Source organism: Hemiscyllium ocellatum, chromosome 16, assembly GCF_020745735.1.
Source record: "Hemiscyllium ocellatum isolate sHemOce1 chromosome 16, sHemOce1.pat.X.cur, whole genome shotgun sequence".
NCBI classification, from domain to species: domain Eukaryota; kingdom Metazoa; phylum Chordata; class Chondrichthyes; order Orectolobiformes; family Hemiscylliidae; genus Hemiscyllium; species Hemiscyllium ocellatum.
In genome coordinates this window covers 68937358-68963036 of record NC_083416.1, presented here as the reverse complement: position 1 = coordinate 68963036, position 25679 = coordinate 68937358, and the positions used below count along the sequence as shown (strand labels likewise).

Below are 25679 nucleotides of genomic sequence, written 5' to 3'. Positions count from 1 at the left end.
CAGTGCCAAGGAAGACCACTACTTTCTTGTTGGAAGAGAAACAAACTGAAGTCTTTTTTGTCTGTGCAGGTAGAAATTAAAGATCTTATGGCACTTTTTGAAGAAGACCAAGATGCTCCTCAAGTATATTGGCTAAAATTCTACCTCTAACCATCATGCCCCCCAAAAAAGGCAGATGAACTAGTCATTCATTTCATCAATTACTTTGAGATTTTGTTATGTGAAAATTAGCTTCAGTATAGCTTAGCCCTAGGTTATTGAATAGGAACCTAGGAATATTGGAGCAGATGTAAGTTTTGACCCCCAGAACCTGCTCCACCATTCTAGATAATGGCTGAATCTACATCAATGTCATTTATCAGTACAATTGCCATATTCCTTGTTCTCTTTAGTATCTAGAAATATATTGATCTCTGACAGGAACATATTCATTGACTGACCTTTCAGTCCTCAATGGTAGAGAATTCCAAACATTGAAGACCCTCTGAGTGAAGGCTTCCTCTACACCTCAGCCCTAAATGGCTTGACGTTATTCTGAAACTGTTTCTCCTTGTTCTAGATGACTCCCAACAAGAGAAAGCATACTTTTTGACAACAATCTTGGGGATCCCATTGGAGGTCAAGACTCATGCATTCTTGGCTGACAGCCCAAACATCTAATAGACTGTTGAAACAGCTGAGCCTTGTGGAAAACATTGCTCTGGAGTTCTGATTTCTATCTTCTATTGAACAATCCTTTATTTAAAATAGGATAAAGAGGTTCCAAGTGCTCTCCACTATTATAGTGAAATTTACACTATTCATATTTTAAATGATCTGGATGATAAACACTTTCAATAGCCTAAAGTAAAAATTAGAAAGAAATTGTTAATCAATTACTGTTTCTAAAGCTTTTATTAAAACAGTTTCTGTACAGTTATCAATGTGCAAGCAGTGATGTTGAGTCTATACGGAGACCATAGGGAGTGGATGAAAGGGGCATACTTTGGTTAGGGAGACATGTGAAGTGCCTTTCCAATTCAAGTTCCAAAAGCTTTCTCATGCAGGGTACAGAGCTGAAAATGTGTTGCTGGAAAAGTGCAGCAGGTCAGGCAGCATCTAAGGAACAGGAAATTTGATGTTTTGGGCATAAGCCCTTCATCAGGAATGAGGAAAGTGTGTCCAGCAAGCTAAGATAAAAGGTAGGGAGGAGGGACTTGGGGGAGGGGCGATGGAGATGTGATAGATGGAAGGAGGTCAAGGTGAGGGTGATAGGCTGGAGTGGGGTGGGGGCGGAGAGGTCAGGAAGAAGATTGCAGGTTAGAAAGGCGGTGCTGAGTTCGAGGGAAATGTCGAATTTCCTGTTCCTTGGATGATGAAGGGCTTATGCCCGAAATGTCAAATTTCCTGTTCCTTGGATGCTGCCTGACCTGCTGCGCTTTTCCAGCAACACGTTTTCAGCTCTGATACTCCAGCATCTGCAGACCTCACTTTCTCCTCATGCAAGGTACAGTTCATAATACCTCTGAGGTGTCATGACATTTTGAAAAACTGGCTTAACTGCTCTGACATTTGCAGAGGAATGGACTCATGACCCAAATCAGCCACTATTCTTACCATGGACAGAGGATTGGCTAACTGATAGGTGACAGAGTTGGGATATGTGGGGCATTTTCAGGATGGTAATCTGTAAGTAGTGGTGTGCCATAGGGATAAGTGGTGGGGCCACAATTATTACAATATATATTTCTGACTTGAATGAGGAAATGAATGTACAATAACAAATTTGTTGATGACAAAAATAGGTGGGAAGGCAAGTGGTGTGTCTGAATCAATGAGTCTGCAGAAGGATATTGACAGGTTGAGTGGGAAGAACCTTGGCAAATGAAATAGAAGGTGGGAAAATGTGAGATTAGGCAGGAAGAATAAAGCAGCTGAATATTTTTAAAATAGAGAAATACTGCAGAAAGCTGCAGCACAGATGGAATGGGAATCTTCATGCATAAATCACACAAAGCTAGCAACCAAGTTCAGCAGATAATAAGGAAGGCAAATTGGATATTAGTCTTCATTTCAAAGAGAATGGAGTCGGAAAATAGGAAGATCTGGCTGATACAGGAAAATGCTCTAGTCAGATCACAGTGGAAAACTGCAAACAGTTTTGGTGTCCATATGTAAGAAAAAATATACTGGTATTGGAGGCAGTGAAGAGAATCTTAACTAGGTCAACAAATCTTGAATATCAATGTTTGAAATTTTCTGCCTCAGAACTCCATGGAGACTCAATCATTATGTTTAAAACTGAAATCAGTAGACTTCTACATATTAACAACATCAAATGATACAGGGATTGTGCAGGAAATTGGCATTAAAGTAAATCAGCCAACATCTTATTAAATAGTGGAGTGATCGCAGAGGATTTAATGGCCTACTCCTGTTTATTTTTAAAAAAACCCTATTTACAAAAATATTTCCTTTTATTGGATTGATCTGTCTTTGTTCATTGTTTTATATTTTTGTTTGCTGGATTTAGATTCTCCCAATGTTATAGTTATCCTCTGAACTTCCTTCTTGATAGAGTTGTTTAAGATTATTATATAAAAATCTCTTCCTGACATTGTATCACTGATCGAGTTAAAATCTAAATGTTTCATGGTGTTACTGATCCTCAGATAGTTCATGTGATTTATAACAAACAAGCCTGCCAAATCTCATTCCATTAAGATCACTGAATGCAGGCTTTATTAATTTAACCTGTATTTTTGTGACTCACACTTAATAACCTTCATAAATCTAAAGTTTCTGTCACCTGACTCATATGCTGCACTGATACAAACCGTGGGGAATGAATTGCTCAGGTTATGTCTAATGGGTAAAATGGAACAATTTTCCTTTTACATTCATTGGATGCCTCTAAGCACATCCAAAGTTATTGATGAATAATTACTGTTCTTACATAAACAAACATGGCAGTCAATTTATGTGCAGCATGATCATAGGAATAAATGCTGAGATAATCTGCTTTGACAGGACTGTTTGAGGGATAAACAGTTCCTTGGATACTGGGAGAAACACTGGCTCTTTTAAGAAATGACATGTAAAGTCTTAACATCCATCACAAAATGCATCCAGGCTTTGGACTAACATCTTATTTGAGGCTGAGCATCCAGTAATGTTGAACTGCATTGAAGTATGGGCTTGAGCCCAAAGTGGAACTTGAATTTAACTGCATCTGATCACAAAACAAAATTGTGTTCTGTCACTGAGCCACGTAACACCAGTCAATCTCTCTTTTTGAAGTTAAAAATCACACAACACCAGCATATAGTCCAACAGGTTTAATTGGAAGCACACTAGCTTTCGGAGCGTTGCTCCTTCATCAGGTGATGAAGGAGTGACGCTCCGAAAGCTACTGTGCTTCCAATTAAACCTGTTGGACTATAACCTGGTGTTGTGTGACTTATAAATTTGCACACCCCAGTCCAACACCGGCATCTCCAAATCATCTCTTTTTGAAGGTGTTCATCAACTCAGTACAGAAAACAAATTTATGCATGTCATGAATTCTCACTTTGAGGGACTGACTGGGATGACAACAATAAAAATTGAAAACAAAAGGGCAATTCTTCCCTAATCTCTCAATGTCCATTCCCCCCTCCCCCCACCTCTGCCGCACCCATTCCTGGGCAATGCTAACAACGGAAGTTACAAGTACAATGGCAGAGTTAAAACAACAAGTCATCAGCAAATAAATGGTAGGAAAAACTTCTGATCTGAACTTTCAATGAACTTCCTACATGTTTGGACAGAAATCAATGAAACTCTGCTTTGTCCAACTTAATTGAAAGCTGGGTGATTCCACTTAAATTGCATGGTGTTCAGATTTCTTGTGATCATTCTCTCAGACTTTCTTGTGGAATGAAACTTTTCAGTTTGCTACTCTCCCAGTCTACAGAAATCAGATTATACCAAGCATAAGATAATTGAATATGACAATCGGGAATATTTAATGCCACCCTCATAAATAGTTCAGTGGCAGTGAGCATGACAAATGGAGATCTCGCCCTCTTTCCACCTCCAGGGTGGGACTGCTTCCCCCAGCATCAACTGAAAACCTGAGTGGGCAATAAGGACCTAATCCCAACACTGCTAGTATTTAACCAGTCGCAGCAGGAAAAAAAACAGAAACATTGGTGACTGAGACATAAAGGACCGACTGGTCTCGTATACTTCAAAATGGGCCATTACATTCGTATCCCACTATTCCAGGTTTATGATTGCTTCTTCCCTCTGGGGTGGTGGATGATGTAGTTGCTGTGGGAAATGCCCAAAGCAGACTGTTTTCCATTTGCTTGCATGGTTCCAGTGGTCAATCATTTTAGGCACACGGCACTAGACTGACGGACCTGACAACAGTAAGAGGGAGCCCACTGACAGCTATCCTTGTGGTCTTTCCACCAATCTCCCTACCCCTTGGCTCACAAGACAATCGTTCAGCTGTGGCCTGGTCCCCTGGTGCACAATTGGCAGGAGCCACCATTCGCCTCGTGACAGGATGATGCCCAATTGCTGACCTCCTCAAAATACTACCTTACATTTCCATACGAGATAAAACATCCTGAACATCTTGTCAACCTCCTTCTTGGTCCCAGTAAGATTTCTTCCTCCTCCTCTGTGGAATTTTTGTACGTGGCTGTCCGACTGGTGGAAAGATGTTTTACCACACCCTTCAAAATTCAACTCGCCCAACTCCTGTAATTAAAACAAAATAGGAAGCTGCTGCTCATTCTAAGTATGAATCATTTTCAGTGTTTCAGCCATGGATGCAGTGCTAATGTTTTTGGCATGGATGTTTTATGACTGATAATCTTTCCAATGCTATATACTCTTGAACCCAATTCTGGATTATTTTGATCAATCATGGGGGATGGAACACAAAAAAGGTCATTTGGTTTAAATAGAGTTTAACTTATCAAACGTGTGCAACACGGGTTCACATCCAAAAACACTGGTAAATATATCAACCATGTACCTGAAATTGTCTTATTACTTGCAACCTTCTAATTGTAATATTTCAGCAATAAATATTACATTCAAGTTATTGTACAGGTGAAGTGTAGTGTATTGTATTATATTGTACATTGGGTTGGTCACTGGTTGATTCTAACAATGCACCAACATAGGAAGTCATTTTCTGCACTGTATGTACTTCAGGGGTTTGTGGGAAGTGAGTGGCTATTACAATTTTATATTGAGGATTGGTCTGGTGGGGATAACATAAGAAAAGTTAATGTTGACACTAATATCGAACCTGTTATTTTATCACCTACCTGTAATTTATTTTACTATTTCTGTTAAAAAAATGTTTTGGGCAGATTTTCTTTCTCGTAGTTTTTGTGAATTTATTGCGAATATCAAAACCAGACAATTCCAAATTGTTAACGCAAAACCACCAATGGAAACAAAGTCCAATGTGTTATAGAGTCACAGCCAGCATAGAAACAGACCTTTAAGTTCAACAAGTTCTTGCTGCCCAGATATCCTAACCTAATCTAGTCCCATTTCCCAGCACTTGGCCCATATTCCTCTGAACCCTTCCTATTTATATACCCATCCAGATGCCTTTTAAATGCTGTACCAGCCTCCACCACTTCCTCTGGTAGCTCATTTCCATATACACACCACTGTCTGTGTGAAAAAGTTGCCTCTTAGGTCCCTTTTGTATCTTTCCCCTCTCACCCTTAACCTATGCCCTCTAGTTCTGGACTCCCCCACCCCAGGGAAAAAAAAACTTGGTCTATTTACCCTATCCATGCCCCTCATGATTTTATAAACTCTATAAGGTCACCCTTTAGCTTCCGACACTCCAGGGAAAACAGCTGCACCCTTTTCAGCCTCTCTCAATAGCTCAAATCCTCCAACCCTGGCAACATCCTTGTAAATCTTTTCTGAACCCTTTCAAGTTTCACAACATTCTTCAAGTGGGAAGGAGACCAGAATTGCACGCAATATTCCAACTGTGTATAATCAGGTGAGGTGGGGTGAATTGTCTGTCCTTTTTTTTAGCCTGCCATTGCCCCCCCCAAACCCCATTCCCATTTTTGGTTGGCTACAACAAGTATCTGATTTCCTTTTAGCATGCATTTTGACCACACTTCAATTCAAACAAAGTTCACTTGTTTAAAATTAAGGAGCCAATTACAAGTTTTTCCTGTGTGAAAGATAATGGGATTTTATTACTTACTAATGCAGGACTACCAACGATAAGGAACATAATAAAAAATCAAACACAACACAACAGACGTACAAAGTTTAAAAATTGGAGAGTGTCTAGTACCAAAAGGAAAACAAAAGGATGTGCAGTTTTAAAAGTCTTCAGACTCCTTGAAGTGTTTTCAGCATTGAGGTTAACCTGAGACCATGGTGTTTAATTGAGTTCTTGCATCGGTAGTGATTTTGTTTATTTTTGTTTGTTATTTCTATGAATGATTTAGGTGAGAATATAGAAGGCAGAGCTGGAATGTTTGCAGATGACACCAAAATTGACAGTACAGTGAAGTATGAAAAAGGTTTTCTAAGATTAAAAATAAATTTTGATCAATTGGGTCTATGGGCTGAGGAGAAGCAGATGGAGTTTAATTTGATCAAATACAAGATATTGTATTTTGGTAAAACAAGCAAGGGGAGGACTTATACAATTAAAAGTAAGACCTTGGGTAGTGTTGTAGAACAGAAGGGTCTAGGGGTTCAGGTACATAATTCTTTGACATTTGTGTCACATGTGTGCAGGGTGTGAAGGCATTTGTCACACTTACCTTCATTGCTCAGACCTTTGAGTATAGAAGTTAGGAAGTCATGTTGAGGTTGTACAGGATGTTGATTAGGCCTTTTCTGGAGTACTGTGTGCAGTTCTGGTCACCCTGTTACAGGAAAGATTGGAGAAGTTCCAGAAAAGATTTACCCCACAATTTTGCCGGGAATGGAAGATTTGAGTTATACGGAGAAGCTAGATAGGCTGGGACTTTTTTCACTGGAATGTAGTCGGTTGACAGGAGTTTATAGGGTTTTTTTGTAAATCATTAAGAGTACAGAGAAGGTGAATGGCAGATTTCTTATCCCTGTGGTGAGAAATTTCAAGACTAGGAGGCATATTTTTAAGGTGAGAGCAGAAAAATTTAAAAAGGACAAGCAGGTACAGTTACAATATTTAGAGGACAAGGTTTGAAGGGAAATGAGGAGAAAGTGAGGTCTGCAGATGCTGGAGATCAGAGCTGAAAATGTGTTGCTGGAAAAGCACAGCAGGTCAGGCAGCATCCAAGGAACAGGAAATTCGACGTTTCGGGCATAAGCCCTTCATCAGGATATGGGCAAGAACAGGCAGGTGGGACAAGTTTAGTTTGGGATTATGTTCTACATGGATCAGTTGGACCAAAGGGTCTGTTTCTGTGCTGAATGACTGGATGACTCTACGGTAGTAAAGCTTGTAGACATCTTTGACTTGTCACTGGGCTGACAGGCTGAGAGGAAGTAAAAAGAGAAGAGACCAGATTTTCAAAGGAACAGTAATCTCTTGCAGCTTATCATTTTACTTCCTTTCCCAACATGCAGAATTGTCATTGGAAGGCAAATCCATGCCTCTTTTTTTCAGCTGTCAATTCCACATTTTGAAATTTAGAAGTCAACAATCACAGCTGAAAATATGTTGCTGGTTAAAGCACAGCAGGTTAGGCAGCATCCAAGGAATAGGAAATTCGACGTTTCAGGCATAAGCCCTTCATCAGGAATGAGGAGAGTGTGCCAAGCAGGCTAAGATAAAAGGTAGGGAGGAGGGACTTGGGGGAGGGGCGATGGAGATGTGATAGGTGGAAGGAGGTCCTCCTAACCTGCAATCTTCTTCCTGACCTCTCCGCCCCCACCCCACTCCGGCCTATCACCCCCACCTTGACCTCCTTCCACCTATCACATCTCCATCGCCCCTCCCCCAAGACCCTCCTCCCTACCTTTTATCTTAGCCTGCTTGGCACACTCTCCTCATTCCTGATGAAGGGCTTATGCCCGAAACGTCGAATTTCCTGTTCCTTGGATGCTGCCTAACCTGCTGTGCTTTAACCAGCAACACATTTTCAGCTGTGATCTCCAGCATCTGCAGACCTCACTTTTTACCCCAAGTTGACAATCATGGTCAGTTTGACACTGTTGACAAGAGGTAAGTACAAAAGTATGTGAACCTTAGGATGTCAGATGGTAAGGTGCCAGGTGTTTAGGGGACTGGGCTGTCAGGTGGATGGGGGCCAATGGGTACAAGGTAGCATGCCAGGATAGTAGGTGATAGGGTGTCAACAAGTAACAAGTCAACACTAGTAGACAAATAAGGTGGATTGGTATGGATGGGAAATATTGGATCTGGTCTGGTGAAAAGACATCACATACTGGGATGGTTGGTATTGTTGGGTTCTGGGGTAAGAAGTGGGTGTGAATCAGGCACTGGGATGGGAGTGGCAGGGAGATGTGCAGTTGGAATATGTGAGGAAAGTTGGAGGTCAGTTAAATAACTAATTTAGGAGTTAGACTAGGTTTATAAGAGGGTTTATTTGAGGAGAGTCACTTCAATGTCTTGTTATCTTTGTAGCCACAAAAGATCACAGTTCCAATCTGTTTTGAATTGCCTCTTCCCACCTTTGAAGGGCACATCTTTAGGTTTGACTTTCTGTAGATCTCTCCACCACCAGACAATTGCTTAATTCACATTTGCACCCATTTTTGGCAATATCAGCCCTCTTCAAAAAAATACAATTACAAGCAATCTGTCCACAATGCTTTGGTGTTCTGACCCTTGGTTATAGTCGAAGAAGTACAATCAGTTTCAGTTAGTTAAGGCTTAACTTTTCAGTTATTTTGTAAAAACAAATAGGAACCACAGTTGTACAAAGGCAGGGTTCAGAATGCAGGAGCTGTACTATCAGCCAGACAGAACCAGCATGGTGCCTCAGTGGTTAGCACTACTGCCTCATAGCACTAGGGTCCTGGGTTCAACTCTTGCCTCTCTGTGTGGCGTTTGCACATTCTCCCTGTGGCTGCATGGGTTTCCTCCCACAGTCCAACGATGTGCCGTTCAGGTGAATTGGCTATACAAAATTGCCCAGTGTTAGGTGCATTAGTCAGGGGTAAATATAGGATAGGGGAATGGGTTTGGGTGGGGTTCTCTTCAGAGGGGTGGTGTGGGTTTGTTGGGCCTAAGGGCCTGTTTCCACACTGTAGAGAATCTAATCTAAATATGGACAACACTTATGAAGTCTGTGAGAAAACAGTAGATAATACTTTATTATTAAAAAAAACTGCAGATGCTGGAAATCTGAAACATGAACAGAAAGTGCTGGAGAAACACAGTAGATCTGGTAGCATCTTTAGAGAAAGGAGCAGAGTGAACACTTTAAGTCTAGTGACCATTTGTCAGGTTATGCAATATATATGTGTGTTGCAATGGTTTGTATAAAGTTTAATTTGGCAAAGTGAATTCTACACTTCACTGTGATAAGAGTGGTTCTCCTTGCATGCATGTGAAAATGTATAATTGTTTGACCTGATTTCTTGTGTTTGCCTTTGGCAAACTGTCTGATGGAATGACAAATACATCATCAAGCTAAAGGCAGAGGTACACTAATAACAGGAGATGATCCAGAACAACAACTTGCATTCATATAGTGCCTTTAGCATATCCAAACATCCCAAACTCCTTTATAAAGGCATTGTCATCAAAATCTGATGCTGAGCCACGTAATAATATATGAGGTGACCAACAGTTTTATCAAAAGAGGGAAGGAATAGTAACAATTTGCAGAGGTCTAGGAAGGGAATTCCAGAGCTTAGGGTCCAGACAGCTGAAGATATGGCTGGCAGTGATGGTGTGATAAAAAATGGGGACTTGTGAGTCGCCATAACTGGAGAAACAGAGAGATATTGAAGAAATGAAATACTTGAGGAGGTTACTGAGAGAGATAGGGTTAAGGTCATTGAGCAATTTGAAAACAATGAGAAGAATCTAAAATTTCTCATGATTCGGAGATGTTGGTATTGGATTGGGATGGACAAAGTTAAAAATCACACAACTTCAGGTTATAGTCTAGCAGGTTTGTTTGGAATAACTAGCTTTTGGAGCACTGCTCCTTCAACCACCTGATGAAGGAACAGTGCTCAGAAAGCTAGTGCTTCCAAATAAATCTGTTGGACTATAACCTGAAGTTGTGTGATTTTAAAATTCCTCAGGCTGTCAGGACAGAAATCCATGTAGGCCAATAAGCTCAGAACAGATAGCTGAGTACCATTTATACTCCAGGTACCACTGTTTTGAATTACCATTCTACTTTGGCTGTATCAGATCTATCTGCAACATCAAGAGGTAGGACAAGATCCCTAACATTCAAAGTTCTTGCAAGGTGCATGTTCATCAGAAATCAGTTTTGCTGAAATAGCCATGTAGTACACATGGAGGTCTCCCACCTAACTCTAAAACTAGGACATTCTAGAAATCAATCTAAGACCCTGAGTCTTGGACCCTTGTGGGAAGAGAAACAATCCCAAATCTCTATGCCATCAAGCAATATAATTTTTTAGAGAACAGTCTAATATTTTCTTCCAAACTATACCCTCATTACAACCTCCCTTCAAAAAGTGACAAGCCTATATTCTGAAGATCATACCCACTCTGTGCAGTAGTCATTCCAGCACTGATTGGCTGACTCATTGCCTAGGAATAAGGAACACTGAATTTAGCTCCCCTCAGTGGTGATGTCTCCATACTGCTCACAGCCATTTCAGAGCAAATATCAGTAAACTCAGTTAACTAGCTCACGCACATAAAAGCAAAATACTGCAGAAGTTTGAAATCCAAAACAAACACAGAAAATACTGGAGCAGATTTTCTTTTGATGCCTTACGATGTCCAGTTTTCTGGCCCTCGTCATCTCCTCTTCACATCTGTCCCCCATCAGGATTAGCTGTAAGGTCTCTGCTTCTACTTTGGAAAGAGGCCTGCATAGCCTTCATCACCACCATCCTCCACCATCTGGCTAAACTTGTTCTCACTTTGAACAACTTCTCCTTCAACTCATCTCATTTTCTCCAAGTCAAACATGTGGCCCATGTCTTCCTACATGTGTCCCTTTGTGGAGTGTGAGGAACATTCCTTGCTTCAGTCCAACTCAAGCCCCCACCTACAACACTTTCTTCTCTACATTCATGATATCTTACTGCTATCATCTGGAATTTGAAAAAAAATTAATCAATCTTGCTTCCAATTGTCATCCTTCTCACATCTCCACCTGTCTCTGATGTTTTGCTTCATTACTTGACTTCAGTGTTTTCATCTAAGGATAAGCTGTCCTCAGGTATCCACTACAAACCCACTGACTCTCAGTGAAGAAGGTTATCTAAGATTACAATGAGAGTTTGATCAATTAGTCAATGGGCTGAGGAGTGGCAGGTGGAGTCTAATTTAGATAAATGCGAGGTATTGCATTTTGGTAAAAAAAACAAAAAAAAGAGTTATACAACTAATGGTAGGGTCTTAGGTAGTGTTGTAGAAGAGAGACCTGGAGTTCAGGTACATAATTCTTTGAAATTTGCATCACTGGGTGGTTAAGAAGGCAGAAGTGGGTACTGCAGATGCTGGAGATTAGAGTCAAGATTAGAGTGGTGCTGGAAAAGCACATCAGGTCAGGCAGCATCCGAGGAACAGGAGAATCGATGTTTCGGACAAAAGCCCTTCATCAGGAATGAAGGTGGTTAAGAAGACATTTCGTGTGCTTGCCTTCATTGCTTTGAGTACAGAAGTTGGGGCGTCATGTTGAGGTTGTATAGGATGTTGGTGAGGCATTTTCTGGATTACTGTGTACAGATCTGTTAACTCTGTTTTGCAAGGATATTATTAAACTGGAGAGAGTTCAGAAAAGTTTGCCAGGAATGGAGGTTTTCAGTGAGAAATGTAAGCCGGGTATGCTGGGAGTACTTCCACTGGAGCATAGGAGGTTGAGAGGTGACCTTGGTCTCTTATTGAGTTGCACGTCGGGAGTATAGCCCGCAGGCTCCCCTAGCGGCAGGTTGCTGAGTTAGTGGGTCAGTAATCGATGGCAGATGCAGTTTAATTCAGATAAATGCGTGGTGCTGCATTTTGGGAAAGCAAGTCTTAGCAGGACTTCTACACTTAATGGTAAGGTCCTAGGAAGTGTTGCTGAACAAAGAGATCTTGGAGTGCAGGTTCATAGCTCCTTGAAAGTGGAGTTGCAGGTAGATAGGATAGTGAAGAAGGTGTTTGGTATGCTTTCCATTATTGGTCGGAGTATTGAGTACAGGAGTTAGGAGGTCATGTTGTGGCTGTACAGGGCATTGGTTAGGCCACTGTTGGAATATTGCGTGCAATTCTGGTCTCCTTCCGATCAGAAAGATGTTGTGAAACTTGAAAGGGTTCAGTAAAGATCTACAAGGATGTTGCCAGGGTTGGAGGATCTGAGCTATAGGAAGATGCTGAACAGGCTGGGGCTGTTTTCCCTGGAGCGCCGGAAGCTGAGGGGTGACCTTATAGAGGTTTACAAAATTATGAGGGGCATGGATAGGGTAAATAGGCAAACTATTTTCTCTGGGGTCAATGAGTCCAGAACTAGAGGGCATAGGTTTAGGGTGAGAGGGGAAAGATATAAAAGGGACCTAAGGGGCAACTTTTTCACACAGAGGGTGGTACGTGTATGGAATGAGCTGCCAGAGGATGTGGTGGAGGCTAGTACAATTGCAACATGTAAGAGGCATTTGGATGGGTATATGAATAGGAAGGGTTTGGAGGGATATGGGCCAGGCACTGGCAGGTGGGACTAGATTGGGTTGGGATATCTGGTCAGCATGGATGGGTTGGACCGAAGGGTCTGTTTCCATGCCGTACATCTTTATGAGCATTCGACGTTTCGAGCATAAGCCCTTCATCAGGAATAAGAGAGAGAGAGCCAAGCAGGCTAAGATAAAAGGTAGGGAGGAGGGACTAGGGGGAGGGGCAGGTGGAAGGAGGTCAAGGTGAGGGTGATAGGCCGGAGTGGGGTGGGGGCGGAGAGGTCAGGAAGAGGATTGCAGGTTAGGAGGGCGGTGCTGAGTTGAGGGAACCGACTGAGACAAGGTGGGGGGAGGGGAAATGAGGAAACTGGAGAAATCTGAATTCATACCTTGTGGTTGGAGGGTTCCCAGGCGGAAGATGAGGCGCTCCTCCTCCAGCCGTCGTGTAGTTGTGTTCTGCCGGTGGAGGAGTCCTACCCCAGCTCAGGACAACACTCTCACAGACCTGCAAAGGACCCCTGCTGTTCTTCATCTACAGAAGAATCCACAAACTCAACAAACAGTTCTTCCTAGCCCTATCAGAGATTAAAGCCCACTCCACCGAGGACATGCAGGTCCTTGGACTCCTCCATCGGCAGAACATAACAACACGACGGCTGGAGGAGGAGCGCCTCATCTTCCGCCTGGGAACCCTCCAACCACAAGGAATGAACTCAGATTTCTCCAGTTTCCTCATCTCCCCTCCCCCCACCTTGTCTCAGTCGGTTCCCTCAACTCAGCACCGCCCTCCTAACCTGCAATCTCCTTACTGACCTCTCCGCCCCCACCCCACTCCGGCCTATCACCCTCACCTTGACCTCCTTCCACCTATCCCACCTCCATCGCCCCTCCCCCTAGTCCCTCCTCCCTACCTTTTATCTCAGCCGGCTTGGCTACTCTCTCTTATTCCTGATGAAGGGCTTATACTCGAAACGTCGAATTCTCTATTCCTGAGATGCTGCCTGGCCTGCTGTGCTTTGACCAGCAACACATTTGCAGCTGTGATCTCCAGCATCTGCAGACCTCATTTTTTACTCGTACATCTCTATGACTCTATGGCTCCCCTACCGGCGAGTCGCTGAGTTGACGTGTCAGTGATCGGGCCGCGGGCTCCCCTAGCGGCCATTCGCTGAGCTGCGATTCGAGAATCGGCCCGTGAGCTCCCCTGGCGGCGGTCCGCTGAGTTGGCGGTTCGCGAATGCGCCCCGCGGGCTCCCCTAGCGGCCCGGATGGTGTGGCGGGTGAGGGAGTCCTCGCGCGTGCGCGGAGGTGGCCGCGGGTTGTTGTGGACGAGTGCAGGAGCGGGTGCGGTGATCCCGGAGTCATCATGACGGTGAGGGCCGGGGACCGGGGCAAGCCCGCTCGGGACGGGTGCGGCGCCTGGGCCGTCCCTTGGCTGCCCGCCCGGCGTGTGAGTGCAGCAGGCTATTCGGCTGCAGGAGGCATGGTTGACCCAGGCTGCGGAATTCCAGCAGCATGGCGCAGCAGAAATTGTTTGCATTCTCAGAGATATTTATATAATTCTGTTAGAGCACAACCTTATGGCTTTTTTTTGTAAGGCGGGCAACAATAAATGTTCTAAATGGGGCGGGAACTTGATGCAAAGTTTCTCATGAATGCACTGAAGCCAGTTTGGGATTTAGCTCAGACAGGGTCAGATTCCAGCATCCACAGTAATTTGCTTTTATTTTAATGCAAAGTCTGGGCTGGCCCTTCAGTGCTGCACTGGAGGGTGGGTGTTTAAAGGAGTCCACCTCTGGCCAGAATGTAAAAGGTCCCGTGACACTATTTGAAAACGTTTCTCTGTATGCAAATCAGTCGATAGCCTCAAAGACTGAAGTTGCTTTGGAGGGGAGGGGGGTAGTGGAAATAACTCAGCAGGTCTGGCAGACAAAGCACAGTTAAAGTTTTGGGTCCAGTGACCCACCCTCAGAGCTTCAGTGTTCTGTAGAAGGTTCACTGGATTTGGTTCAAAATCATACAACATCAGGTTATAGTCCAACAGGTTTACTTGGAAGCACTAGGTTTTGGGCACTGCTCCTTCATCAGGAGGTTGTGGAAGACACCATTGTAAGACGCAGAATTTAAAGCTAAAGTTTACAATGTGATGTAACTGAAGTTATACATTGAAAAATACCTTGGTTGTTTATTTAGACTCTCATCTGTTAGAATGACCATGTTAGTTTCACTTCTTTCATATGTAAATCACAAAACTTTTTTAAAAAAGTTACTGGATTTGAACCTTTAACTTGGCACAGATGCTGCTAGACCTACTGAACTTTTCCAGCGATTTCTGTTTTATTTCTGATTTCCAACATCTGTTTTGTTGGGTTTTTTTTCATTCAGTAGATACACTGGTCAGTTTTGATGAAGACTCAAGGGATTCGGACATTCACTTTAGTGGCGTGGGATCTTTTATATCAATCTGAGGATGTAGATGGAGTGTCAGTTTAATGTCTCAAGCAAAAAGTGACTGATTTTGCATTTATGTACTATTTTTCATATAGCAAAATAAGTTTTTATAAATCATAATTTGGCACACAAGGCATTAAGATGGATTACCAAAAGCTTGTTTCAAAATGTGAGGTTTTAAAGGAGGTTTTATGATATGGTAAGGTTTAGGAATTAGGAAGAAAATTCCTGAGCTTAGTGCTGAGACAGCTGAAATTGTAGCTGCCAGTGGAGTAGAGATTAAAATTTAGGAATGTGCAAGATGCCAGAGTTACAGGAGTGGCAGAATCACAAAGAGTTACAGGATTAGAGGCAACAAAGTATGTGTGAACCCATGGAAGAATTGTTAAACAGTATCTCTGATTCAGTTACACAATTCATTTGATAATGCTATTGGTGTTGTAAGTAACTCAGCTTTTTAGAGTGGAAACCTGTAAATTATTTTGAACGTTGGTTCTGAAGTCATATTGCTTCTAAAATTAATTGCATCTGTTCTTTCTTGAATTGTTGCATTCAACTTTGAACAAATAGACTGAATTTGAATTAGTACAGTGACTAAAAAGTTATTTAAAGATCTGTGTTAAGGAATGGATCAAGGGAGGAAACGCTGTTGAGAGGTACGGTGGTTAAGGTAAGAAATTCCAGAACTTGGCAACCGGTTATGTTGTGATTAAAACTGATGAGGTGCAAGCATTCAGTTAGTGGAATGAGCATATCTGCTGAAGGATGTAAGGCTGGAGCAAAGTCTAGAGATAGTGAGGGCAACGTCCTTGGCTAGACTCGTATCAAAATTTTCACATTTTTTTTGAGACTTGTAAAATCAGTTAATCTTTTGCAGAAATACGAGTTCTTTGTTGACATGACCTGTGAAGGCTGCTCTAATGCTGTGACCCGTGTGCTGAATAAGTTAGGTGAGATTTACAGTTTTATACGAGAGCAAATTTTCATGTGAGAAATAATTTTGATAACTGTTATTTCATTCAACATATCAATATCAAGGCAACATCAGAAGGTTGGTCATTTGACCCATTTTTATTCATCTAAGATATATGTTGCTGAAGTCCTTCTAACTATGGCAACCATTAGGTCCCGAAAAGCTTGATGTGTTTACTTATCATCTGTCCAATCATCTGTTCTGTATATTGATAACTTACAACATAAGAATGGATGCTATTGTACCAGACGTAAATTTACCCTTTACTAGTTTCTGCCTGAAAACTTCCAGTTCTATTTTGCAACTTAATTTAGATATTGGGATTTACCTTCTACTGTTTACAAGATCAATTTTGTGGCTGAAAGGAATAAGCTTTTCAGAATTCTGGTCTTGGAACAGTCAGGATGAATTCTGCAGCTAGCCTTTTTGCACTGCCTCCACACATCGACTGCCTGATTTTCTATTTCAGCTGCACTTTCACACCTTGTCCCTGCTCTATTTATTCCCTCACGTCGAAAGATCTATCAATCACCATCTTGAATAAGTATAGTGACTGACCATTGACAGTGCTCTAGAATGCCAAAGGTTCTCAACATTTCTCCTCATACATAAATTCTTACTTTGTATCGAGAATGAAATTCCCAGTTTTATAGCCCTGGTCAAGGAAGCAATCTCTTAGCATCTTAAACGTTGTGACATGAAAAGAACAACATCGCTTCTGTCCAGTATCATGGGCAAGGTAAAAGACTGACATTTCAAAAGGTGAAAAAATAAGTGGACTACCCAACTGGAGGTATAAAGGGCATGGTTGCATTGATATGGAAGTTCAGTTAATATGAAAACATTAACAAAAACATTGCAACTGTATGGGTACAGTTTTGGCAAAGAGCCTTGTCTAAGAAAAGCTCACAAGCAGATCTTTGTTTCCAGCTGGTGTTTACTAATTGAAGTAAATTGTTATTTGAGGAAATCTTTGCCCAGTCACTGCATTTGTTTCCCCATGCAAGTGACTGTGTAATTGGGAATTGACTCCCATAATGAAGAAAGTTTCTGGGGAATGTGTGGTATTGAGCTTTGACTTTATATATCAGCCAATTTCATCTTAAGTATTCCCTCCCTAATTCCTTATTTAAGACCTGCTGCTTTGGTGTAGTTTTTGGTTAGTGAATATGTCCTGTTCTGGCTCAGTGTCAATCTTTTATTTAATTACGCACCAATGCGTGCTATGTAAATTTTAAGAGATTTTCTTAGCTCAGATAAGGGTACTGAACTCGAGTTGTTTATGAACTGTATGGCTGAGTGCAATATCAGAAAATGCAATTACCAGCGAGCCAGAGGAAACCCATATAGTTTACTCCTTGATGGCAAAACATTTTTGCTGCTATGCCGATCTTGTATTTTGATTTGGGGATGCCGGTGTTGGACTGGGGTGTAGAAAGCTAAAAATCACACACCAGGTTATAGTGCAACAGGTTGAATTGGAAGCACTAGTTTTCGGAGTGCCGCTCCTTCATCAGGTGGTTGTCACAACCATCTGATGAAGACAACCATCTGATGAAGGAGTGCCGCTCCGAAAGCTAGTGCTTTCAATTAAACCTGTTGCACTATAACCTGGGTGTGGTGTGATTTTTAACTTTATCTTGTGTTTAGTTTTCATATTTTTTTCAGATCAGCTGAAGCCCTTCATTGCACTTTACTGAATTTGCTGAGACTAATCAGTTATAAATATAATTAGGTCTATTTAAGTCCTAAGACTGTTTGGTGGATTAGCTAGTTCAGTCATAAGATGGAATCTGTGTATAATGTTATTGCCAGGGTGTGCTAATAACATTTTTAGAAAATTGATGTTGAGTGGGCAATGAGTAGATATTTGAGCCTCTGATACAATTGGCTTCATCCATGAATCTGCACTGAATACCATTATCCATTATGTGCTTACCCAGCACTTGAGTATGACCCTTTTAATATGCTGTAGGAATGGGGCCAGAGCTGGATATTATTGTCAAATCTTAACTGCCCAGAGAGGCCGAAGGTGTCCTGCTTCAAATCTCTGAAGAGTTGTTCAACTCAGGAATGATGTATAACTTGAAGGAATGTGGAGAATGATGGTATTCATGATTTTGCTGTTATTTTTCCTTTTCAGTGCTAGAGGTTGGAGCGCTGGCCAATGCCATTGAAATAAATTTAGTGAGCATGTGAAATAGAGTCAAATGAACAGGAATTTCTCCTCCTTCCCCCTTATTGAAGCTCCCACCATTGTTCCAAAAAGGTTTAAAATAACCTAGCTATTGAGGTTGTTAGTTACATATCTGAAGATACAAGATATTCTACTAAGATATATAGACATATATTGTATGGTGCTTTTGGCCCACTAAGCAAATAAAATTAGTACACACCACTTTCAAAATGCTAATTTCTGCCTTTGGAGCTCTAAGATTTAATTCTTCTGATCAGTTCTTTTGTTTTAATGCAGGTGTGCAATTTGACATAGATCTTCCTAACAAAAAAGTCTTCATTGAATCTGACCAAAAATTGGAGGTGCTGATGGAATGCCTGAAAAGGACAGGAAAAGAGGTGCAATATGTTGGAGAGAAGTAGAACATGTACTGTGAAAATGAGAAAGGTAATGACTCAGTACATGTGACACTGAAAGAAATCTTCAATATACATGCAACGCTGATACTGTTTCTGCATGATGCTTGTGATTCCTATCCAGCCATCTTTGGACTCTGAAACCAACTTTCTCACATCTTGTGTCTTTAGAAGCCATTATTGTCAACTCTGTAGAGACTAGTAACTTTCAAAAAGAAATTCGCACTTTCATTGATCAGCTAAAAGAATGACAGGTCAAGATTTTACTGGAACAAATTGCTGCTTTCTTTCTATAGGCAACTTAAACTAACCTGCAGCATGGTATATTCCACTCATATTTGTCACTCATATGGATTTACTTGGAGTATGTAGTTCACGGTTTCTCCTGGCTTTTGTTGGGTTCCTGAGATTATGCTGAGCAGATCTTTTTGTGATTGTCTCCCAGTGCTTTCCTCCATTTCCTCCCGTGACTCTCTTCCACCCCAATCATGCTATATCACAAATGTTTCAACTAGTGTCAAGGACCTTCCACAGAGGCGGGGGAGTGGTGAATAAAGGGGGACAAGAAAATTCTGGTCTGCTTACTCGAAATGTATCACAATCACACTTATACCTCTACAAATAAACCTCTTTTACTTTCCCAAGAATATGGTTTATTCATAAAACATGTAAAACAACAGCACAAAACATGGACTTGAAAATTACAGAAAGGGCAGTAAAATTCAACTCTACTCCATACAGAGAGAGTGTATAAGGGGGATAGTAGTGTAGTGGTAACTCGTTGGACTAATATTCCAGAGGTACAGGAATATGGGTTCAAATCTCCACATGGCTGGTCTGGAATTGGAAACTTCTGTTTGTAATACTGACCATGAAACTATTGTCACTTGTTGTAAAAACTCAACTGATTCACTAGTTTCTTTTAGGGAAGGAAATCTGCTATCTAATTGGTCTGACTTCCATGTGACTCCAGATCCCCTGTAATGTGGTTGACTCTTAACTACTGTCTGAAATGGCCGAGGAGACTATTAGGGCAGTTAGGGAAAGGGAGCAAATGCTGGTCTTGTGAGCGACTCCCACGTTCCTGGAATGAGTAACAGGAGTGCGGAATGAGTAACAGGAGTGCAGAATGATGGGCTAATGGTAGTGTAGATGGGCAGAGAGATCAGTGTCCATATGCATAGATTCCTGAAAGTTGCCACCCAGGTTGATAGGGTTGTTAAGTAGACATACAGTGTGTTAGCTTTTATTGGTAGAGGGATTGAGTTTTGGAACAGTGAGGTCATGCTGCAGCTGTACAAAGCTCTGGTGTGGTCGCACTTGGAATATTGCTTACAGTTCTGGTCGCTGCATTATAGGAAGGATGTGGAAGCTTTGGAAAAGGTTCAGAGGATATTTTCTAGGATGTTGTCCGGTATGGAGGGAAGGTCTTACGAGGAAAGGCTGATGGACTTTAGGCTGTTTTTGTTAGAAGGAGGTTGAGAGGTGACTTAATTGAGACATATAATCAGAAGGTTAGGTAGGATGGACAGTCAGAGCCTTTTTCCTCATGGTAATGGCTAGCATGAATGGACATAACTTTAAATTGAGGGGTGATAGATACAGGACAGATGTCAGAAGTAGTTTCTTCACTCAGAGTAGTAGGGGTGTGGAACACACTGCCTGCAACAGTAGTATACTCGCCACCTTTCAGGGCATTTAAATGGTCATTGGATAGACATATGGATGAAAGTGGGATAGTATAGGTTAGACGGGCTTCAGATTGGTTTCACAGGTCGGTACGACATCAAGAGCTAAAGAGCCTGTACTGTGTTGTAATGTTTTATGTTCAATGTTCTACAGTAGATAAAGGGATTAAAAAAATGGCAAGTTCCACTCTTTGGTACCTTAATACAATTGTAATTCTCTCAATATTTATGTAAGGCATATGGCCTCATGATTTCAAATTGAAAGTGCAATAAATTCATACTTCATAAGCTATCATCTACTCTATCCCACAACACGATTTCAATACTTTTGATATTCACAATGAACATTCCTTTTCAGGCTTAAAGCCTGGAGGACTCTACAGTTTCCCACCCTTCAGTTTCTTTGGGTGAAAGGTCTTAAACAGTGATCTCTTCCTATTGTGCCTCTGCAGTGGCTGGTCCAAGCTTTCAAGTTTCCTTCCCTATTATGGAACACCTCAGGATGAACCTGGTCAAAAAAAAAACGCCATATTCCCCCCCGAACCGCTTTTGCAGGTCATAGCCATTTTGAGATCTGCAATCAGAGTGCAAGAGTTTCTAAGTGTATGTAGAAAGGATCCAGTGGGGAAGACCAGTCTCACCACCAAATTTTGGTGCTTATTTGAAAGCTCTGACAATGAGGTATTCTGCTAGATGATTTTGGCGGTGTCTCTATTGCATTAATCAGACTAAAACTTATCTGCAGTGAGATAGCTGTGGCAGTGTCTGAGGTGCTACAACGTATCTCATCCGACCTCCTGTATGTGGTAGTATGATCAGAGACCTATGAATTAAGCCTATCATATGTATCCAAGGCTTGTACCAAGGTACTTATACCTAAGATGGTGCCATTGAAGGCAGCCATTGTAAACATTTTTCAGTGTAGCCCTGTACTTCTGTACTGGAGTACATGTGACAATCAAGGATATTCTGATTCTGAAGCCTGGCCTACCTTGTTGAGGAATGGTGCTGAAATTTTTCAATTCAAAGGTGATAGGAGGTTTAAAAAATGGAAAGAATGTCTGGCTTTTGGGACTCAGTTACTTGTATAATTAACTCTAGAGCAGCAGTGTGTGTGCCAGAAGAAACATTATAATCAGCATCAGAAGGTGGACATCACAACATTTCTAGGTGATGGTCACTCGCAATAGCCTCTGTTGCCTCAATCAACTAGTGTTTATCCCAAGTCAGTTTAAAGATTAGTACTGCTGTTGATGACAGTCAATCAAATTCTTGACTCCATTTTTCTCTCGTTGGTAGTGGTAAATTGTACGTTTTGTAAATAAAATTTGGGAGGCTCTTTAATTTTACAGTGGCTAAGCTTGGTTTCCTTTGTGTATAGTGGCTGTTGTTTGATTATCTCTGTTCTTCCTATCTAAAGCTCTTGATATTTTTGTATTGCCCCCTAATTCAAACCAGAAAGCCTTTCTTAAAATAAGAAAAGAGTTTAGATGTCTGCTGCTTTTTATTTTAAAACTAATGCTTGTAGTTGCACAGTCACACAGTGTGGATGCCACTAGGTTATTTAATCGTCAATGATTGGGGGTCTTAAGAGCAAATTGAATATTATCTAATGCATGTTAGGAGATAATCGGTTTTTTCCCCCCTCGGTTAAGTAGACATGGGGCAGACTTATCACAGGGCAGCTGATTTTTAAGTATCAATTTCTGTGAATTGTCAGATTAGGTTAACAATCAGTACATTTTGCATTCTTGGAATATGTTATTTATTTTGTTTGACGAGAGGGATAAAGTTCAGAGCAGTCTCAGAACAGTAGCTCAACTTGGGTTCTCAGAAGGAGTGAGCAGTTGGAAGCTTCCCAAATGTGGAAAACCCTGAAGGTGACTGCATGCCTGGTGTTGCACAGTATGTCAAACTCAAAACAGCCCAACCAAACTACTTAATCATCAGATCATCATCTCCTAAGATAGCAGTGTCTTGAATAATGCTACATGTTAACTTAATTTGTATCTAGTTCATCATACTGCTACCAAATAGCATTTAGCGATAGCCTGTTGTTTGAGTTTCACCACGGCAGCTCAGTTCCCAACTTCTTCTTAGCTTTGGTCCAAACTTTGACAAAAGAGCTGAATTCCAGAGATGAGTGCCTACATTGATCATCAAGGCAGCATTTGACAGAGTCTGAGTAAAACTAGAGTCAGTGAAAATTGAGAAAAACTCCCCACTGGTTTGAGTCATGCCTGACACAAAGGAAAATGTTTTTTGGAGGTCAGTCATCTAAGCTCCACAACATCTCTGTTGGAGTTCCTCACAGTAGTGTCCAGGTCAAACCATCTTCAGCTGCTTAATCAATCGTGTTCCTTCTGTCATAAGTTTGGAAGTGGGGGTGTTTGATGATGACTGCAAACTGTTCAGCACCACTAACAATTTCTCAGATATTGAAGCAGACCAAATGCAGCAAGACCTGAACAATATGCAGGCTTGGACTGACAAGTAATGCACGTACCACACAAGTGCCCAGCAATGATCATCCCCAAAAAGAGAAAATCTAGCCACAGCCTTTGATCTTCAATGGCATCACCATCACAGTTTCCCCCCACCCTCCTATTGTCAACATTGAGGGGTTGCCATCAACCAGAAACTCAACTGGACTAATCCTAAATGCTGTGGTAGATACTAGGAATCTTGTAGCAGGTGACTTTCCTCACTTCCCCTCAGCCTATCCACCATCTACATAGTGCAAATTAGGAGTGTAATGGAGTACTTGCCACTTGCTTGGATGAGTGCAGCTCCAACAATACTCAAGAAGCTTCACACTATCCACGTCAGAGCAGCCCACTTGATTGGCCTCAAACATTCACCTCACATCGCCATCAACACTCAGTAGGAGCAGTATGTGCTATCTGCAAAATGCAGAAATTCACCAAGGTTCCTTAAACAGCACCTTCTAAACCCAAAACCACTACCATCTAGAGATAAGGGCAGCAAATACATGATAACACTACCAGCTACAAGTTGCTTTGCAAGCCGCTCACTATTCTGATTTGGAAATATATCAATGTAGCTTTAGTATTGCTGGTTTAAAGTCCTGGAACACACTCCTCAGTGGCATTTTAGAATTACCTTCACTAAATGGGCTGTAGTTGTTCAAGAAGGTAGTTTCCCACCACCACCTTAAGGGGCAATTTAGGATGAGTAGTAAATGCTGACCTACCTGGTGATGCTCACATCTGGTGTGAATATAAGAAATACCATCTTGATGGCTTGAGTGAATGTGACTGGAAGCTGTCCCCTGGGTCAAGTGCCAAGGCTATGAATGATATGTTTCAGCCTCAGACACTTGAAAGGAAGAGGAATGGCAGTCGTGGTCAGAGGACCGATGATGTGGCAGAGACTTCGCAGTCTTCCCAATGTTTAGTTAAAGGCAAGTTCTCACTATCCCAGTATTGGTAATCAGTAAAGCAGCATGACAAATCACTTGCAGTGGATGGGTCATATGAAAAGGCTGTTCTCATATATGGATAATTCTTAAGTATTGGAGCATGATAATGGTCTTAAGCTATCATCTTCCAAAGTCCAGATCATTTCCATCTAAAAGGGCAAGGGTAGTAGATACATGGCAGCCACCATCATTTGCAAGTTCCCCTCGCAGATTCGCCATCCTGACTTGGAAAGACACCACCACTCTTCAATTGGTGTTTCGTAAAAATCTGGAATTCCCTCCCTGATGATATTGTGGATTTACCTACAGCATATGGACTGTATCAGTTCAAGAAGACACCTCACCTCAAGGACAACTAGGGTAATAATTGCTGGTTTAGCTAGCAATGCCACGAGTGAATACTTACTAAATTCACCCTTTGGATGCACAATGCTAAGTAGGCCACTTTAATTACTTGTTCCTCACTACACTGAGGAAATAGCAGGCTGCTGTCGCTGTGATTTGGTGTATAACTGAATAACCTACTAAGTCATATGAGGTGGAACCTGACATGTATTGGCCTAACTGGGGAATATTAGTTTGGTTTTCTTCTGAAGGTTAGTTATAAACCAGCAGTTGAATTTTCTACTTGCATCTTAAATGTTTACTTTTGAACTTGCTGTTCTTCTGCAAGTTAACAAACTGCTTGAATTCTGTTTCACAGTTTTCTTGGATGAGGTTTGAACACGCATCTTGAGATGCTTGCCCAACCTGCTTTTCACACAACCTGTTGATATCAAGTCCCTCACAAATAGGAGGAGTTAGAAGAATACTTAACGAGGTTTGAGAAGACTTACAGCTCAGGTTGAGGTTCTGGATGCAGGTTTGCTTGCTGAGCAGGAAGGTTCATCTTCATGAAAACGAACCTGCCAGCTCAATGAGCAAACCTTCACCCAAGAATACTATTTAGCAAAACAAACATCAGAATAGAAAGCAGTGGAAACAAAGAGTGTTGTTAGCGTAATTGGCTCAACCTACCTGCCTCTGCTGAACTTTCGTTGGCAGCCCTTGGGTGAATGCACATAAGAGGACAACAATGCTCTTGAGTTGTCTCTTCAAATTAAGATGCATCTACTCGTTTGCTCTTTTCATTGTAATATTAAATTGCACTGTTTAAATTGACCTTGTTGTAGCTATTAAATTTCATTCCCTTTCAGAAAATGCTAACTGACCGGATGAATTCAAAGAGCAAGTTTAGCAGGCGAATCAATGGAACCAAATAATGGAGCAACAATGGCTGGATCCTTTGTGAACATAAGGAAAAGTTTTAGCTCTGATCATTATTAGCCACTTCTTGAATCGAGGAAAAAGTGCTTTCCATGTGGTTGTTTATGCTGTTACATCTCTGAAAACCTCATTTGTAATATCTTAAAAGATGACTACAATTGTTTCCTTCAATATGCGAATATACAATAAATAACAGTTGCTTTTAGTCTTTTCTGTCCTGGCATTAGTTTTAAACTACATAATCGAAAGCTTGCCATGGTTCTGAATATTCAATAACTAGAGAAGTTAAAATGCTATTTGTGTCGCCACCTGATGGTACAAAAACAAATTACTATTGGCATAATTTCTGATTAAGTGTCAAACTCTTTACAAATACTGAACAAATTATGTGTTTTTGGTTTATTTCAGATTTTTAAAATTTGCATTTTTATAAAAACTGAATAGGTTTGCATAAGCTTAGTGGTAGGATCAATGA

At 41.4% G+C, this 25679-nt stretch overlaps 1 protein-coding gene across 1 annotated transcript; it reads left to right on the top strand.

The window, feature by feature from the left end:
• Positions 1–14056: 14056 nt before the first annotated feature.
• Positions 14057–25409, top strand: atox1 (antioxidant 1 copper chaperone). Its single transcript, XM_060836893.1, has 4 exons — positions 14057–14164; positions 16121–16193; positions 18690–18839; positions 25135–25409. The coding sequence occupies exons 1-3, from the start codon at positions 14159–14161 to the stop codon at positions 18812–18814; spliced, it is 204 nt and encodes a 67-aa protein (XP_060692876.1). The 5' UTR covers positions 14057–14158; the 3' UTR covers positions 18815–18839; positions 25135–25409.
• The last annotated feature ends 270 nt before the right edge of the window (positions 25410–25679 follow it).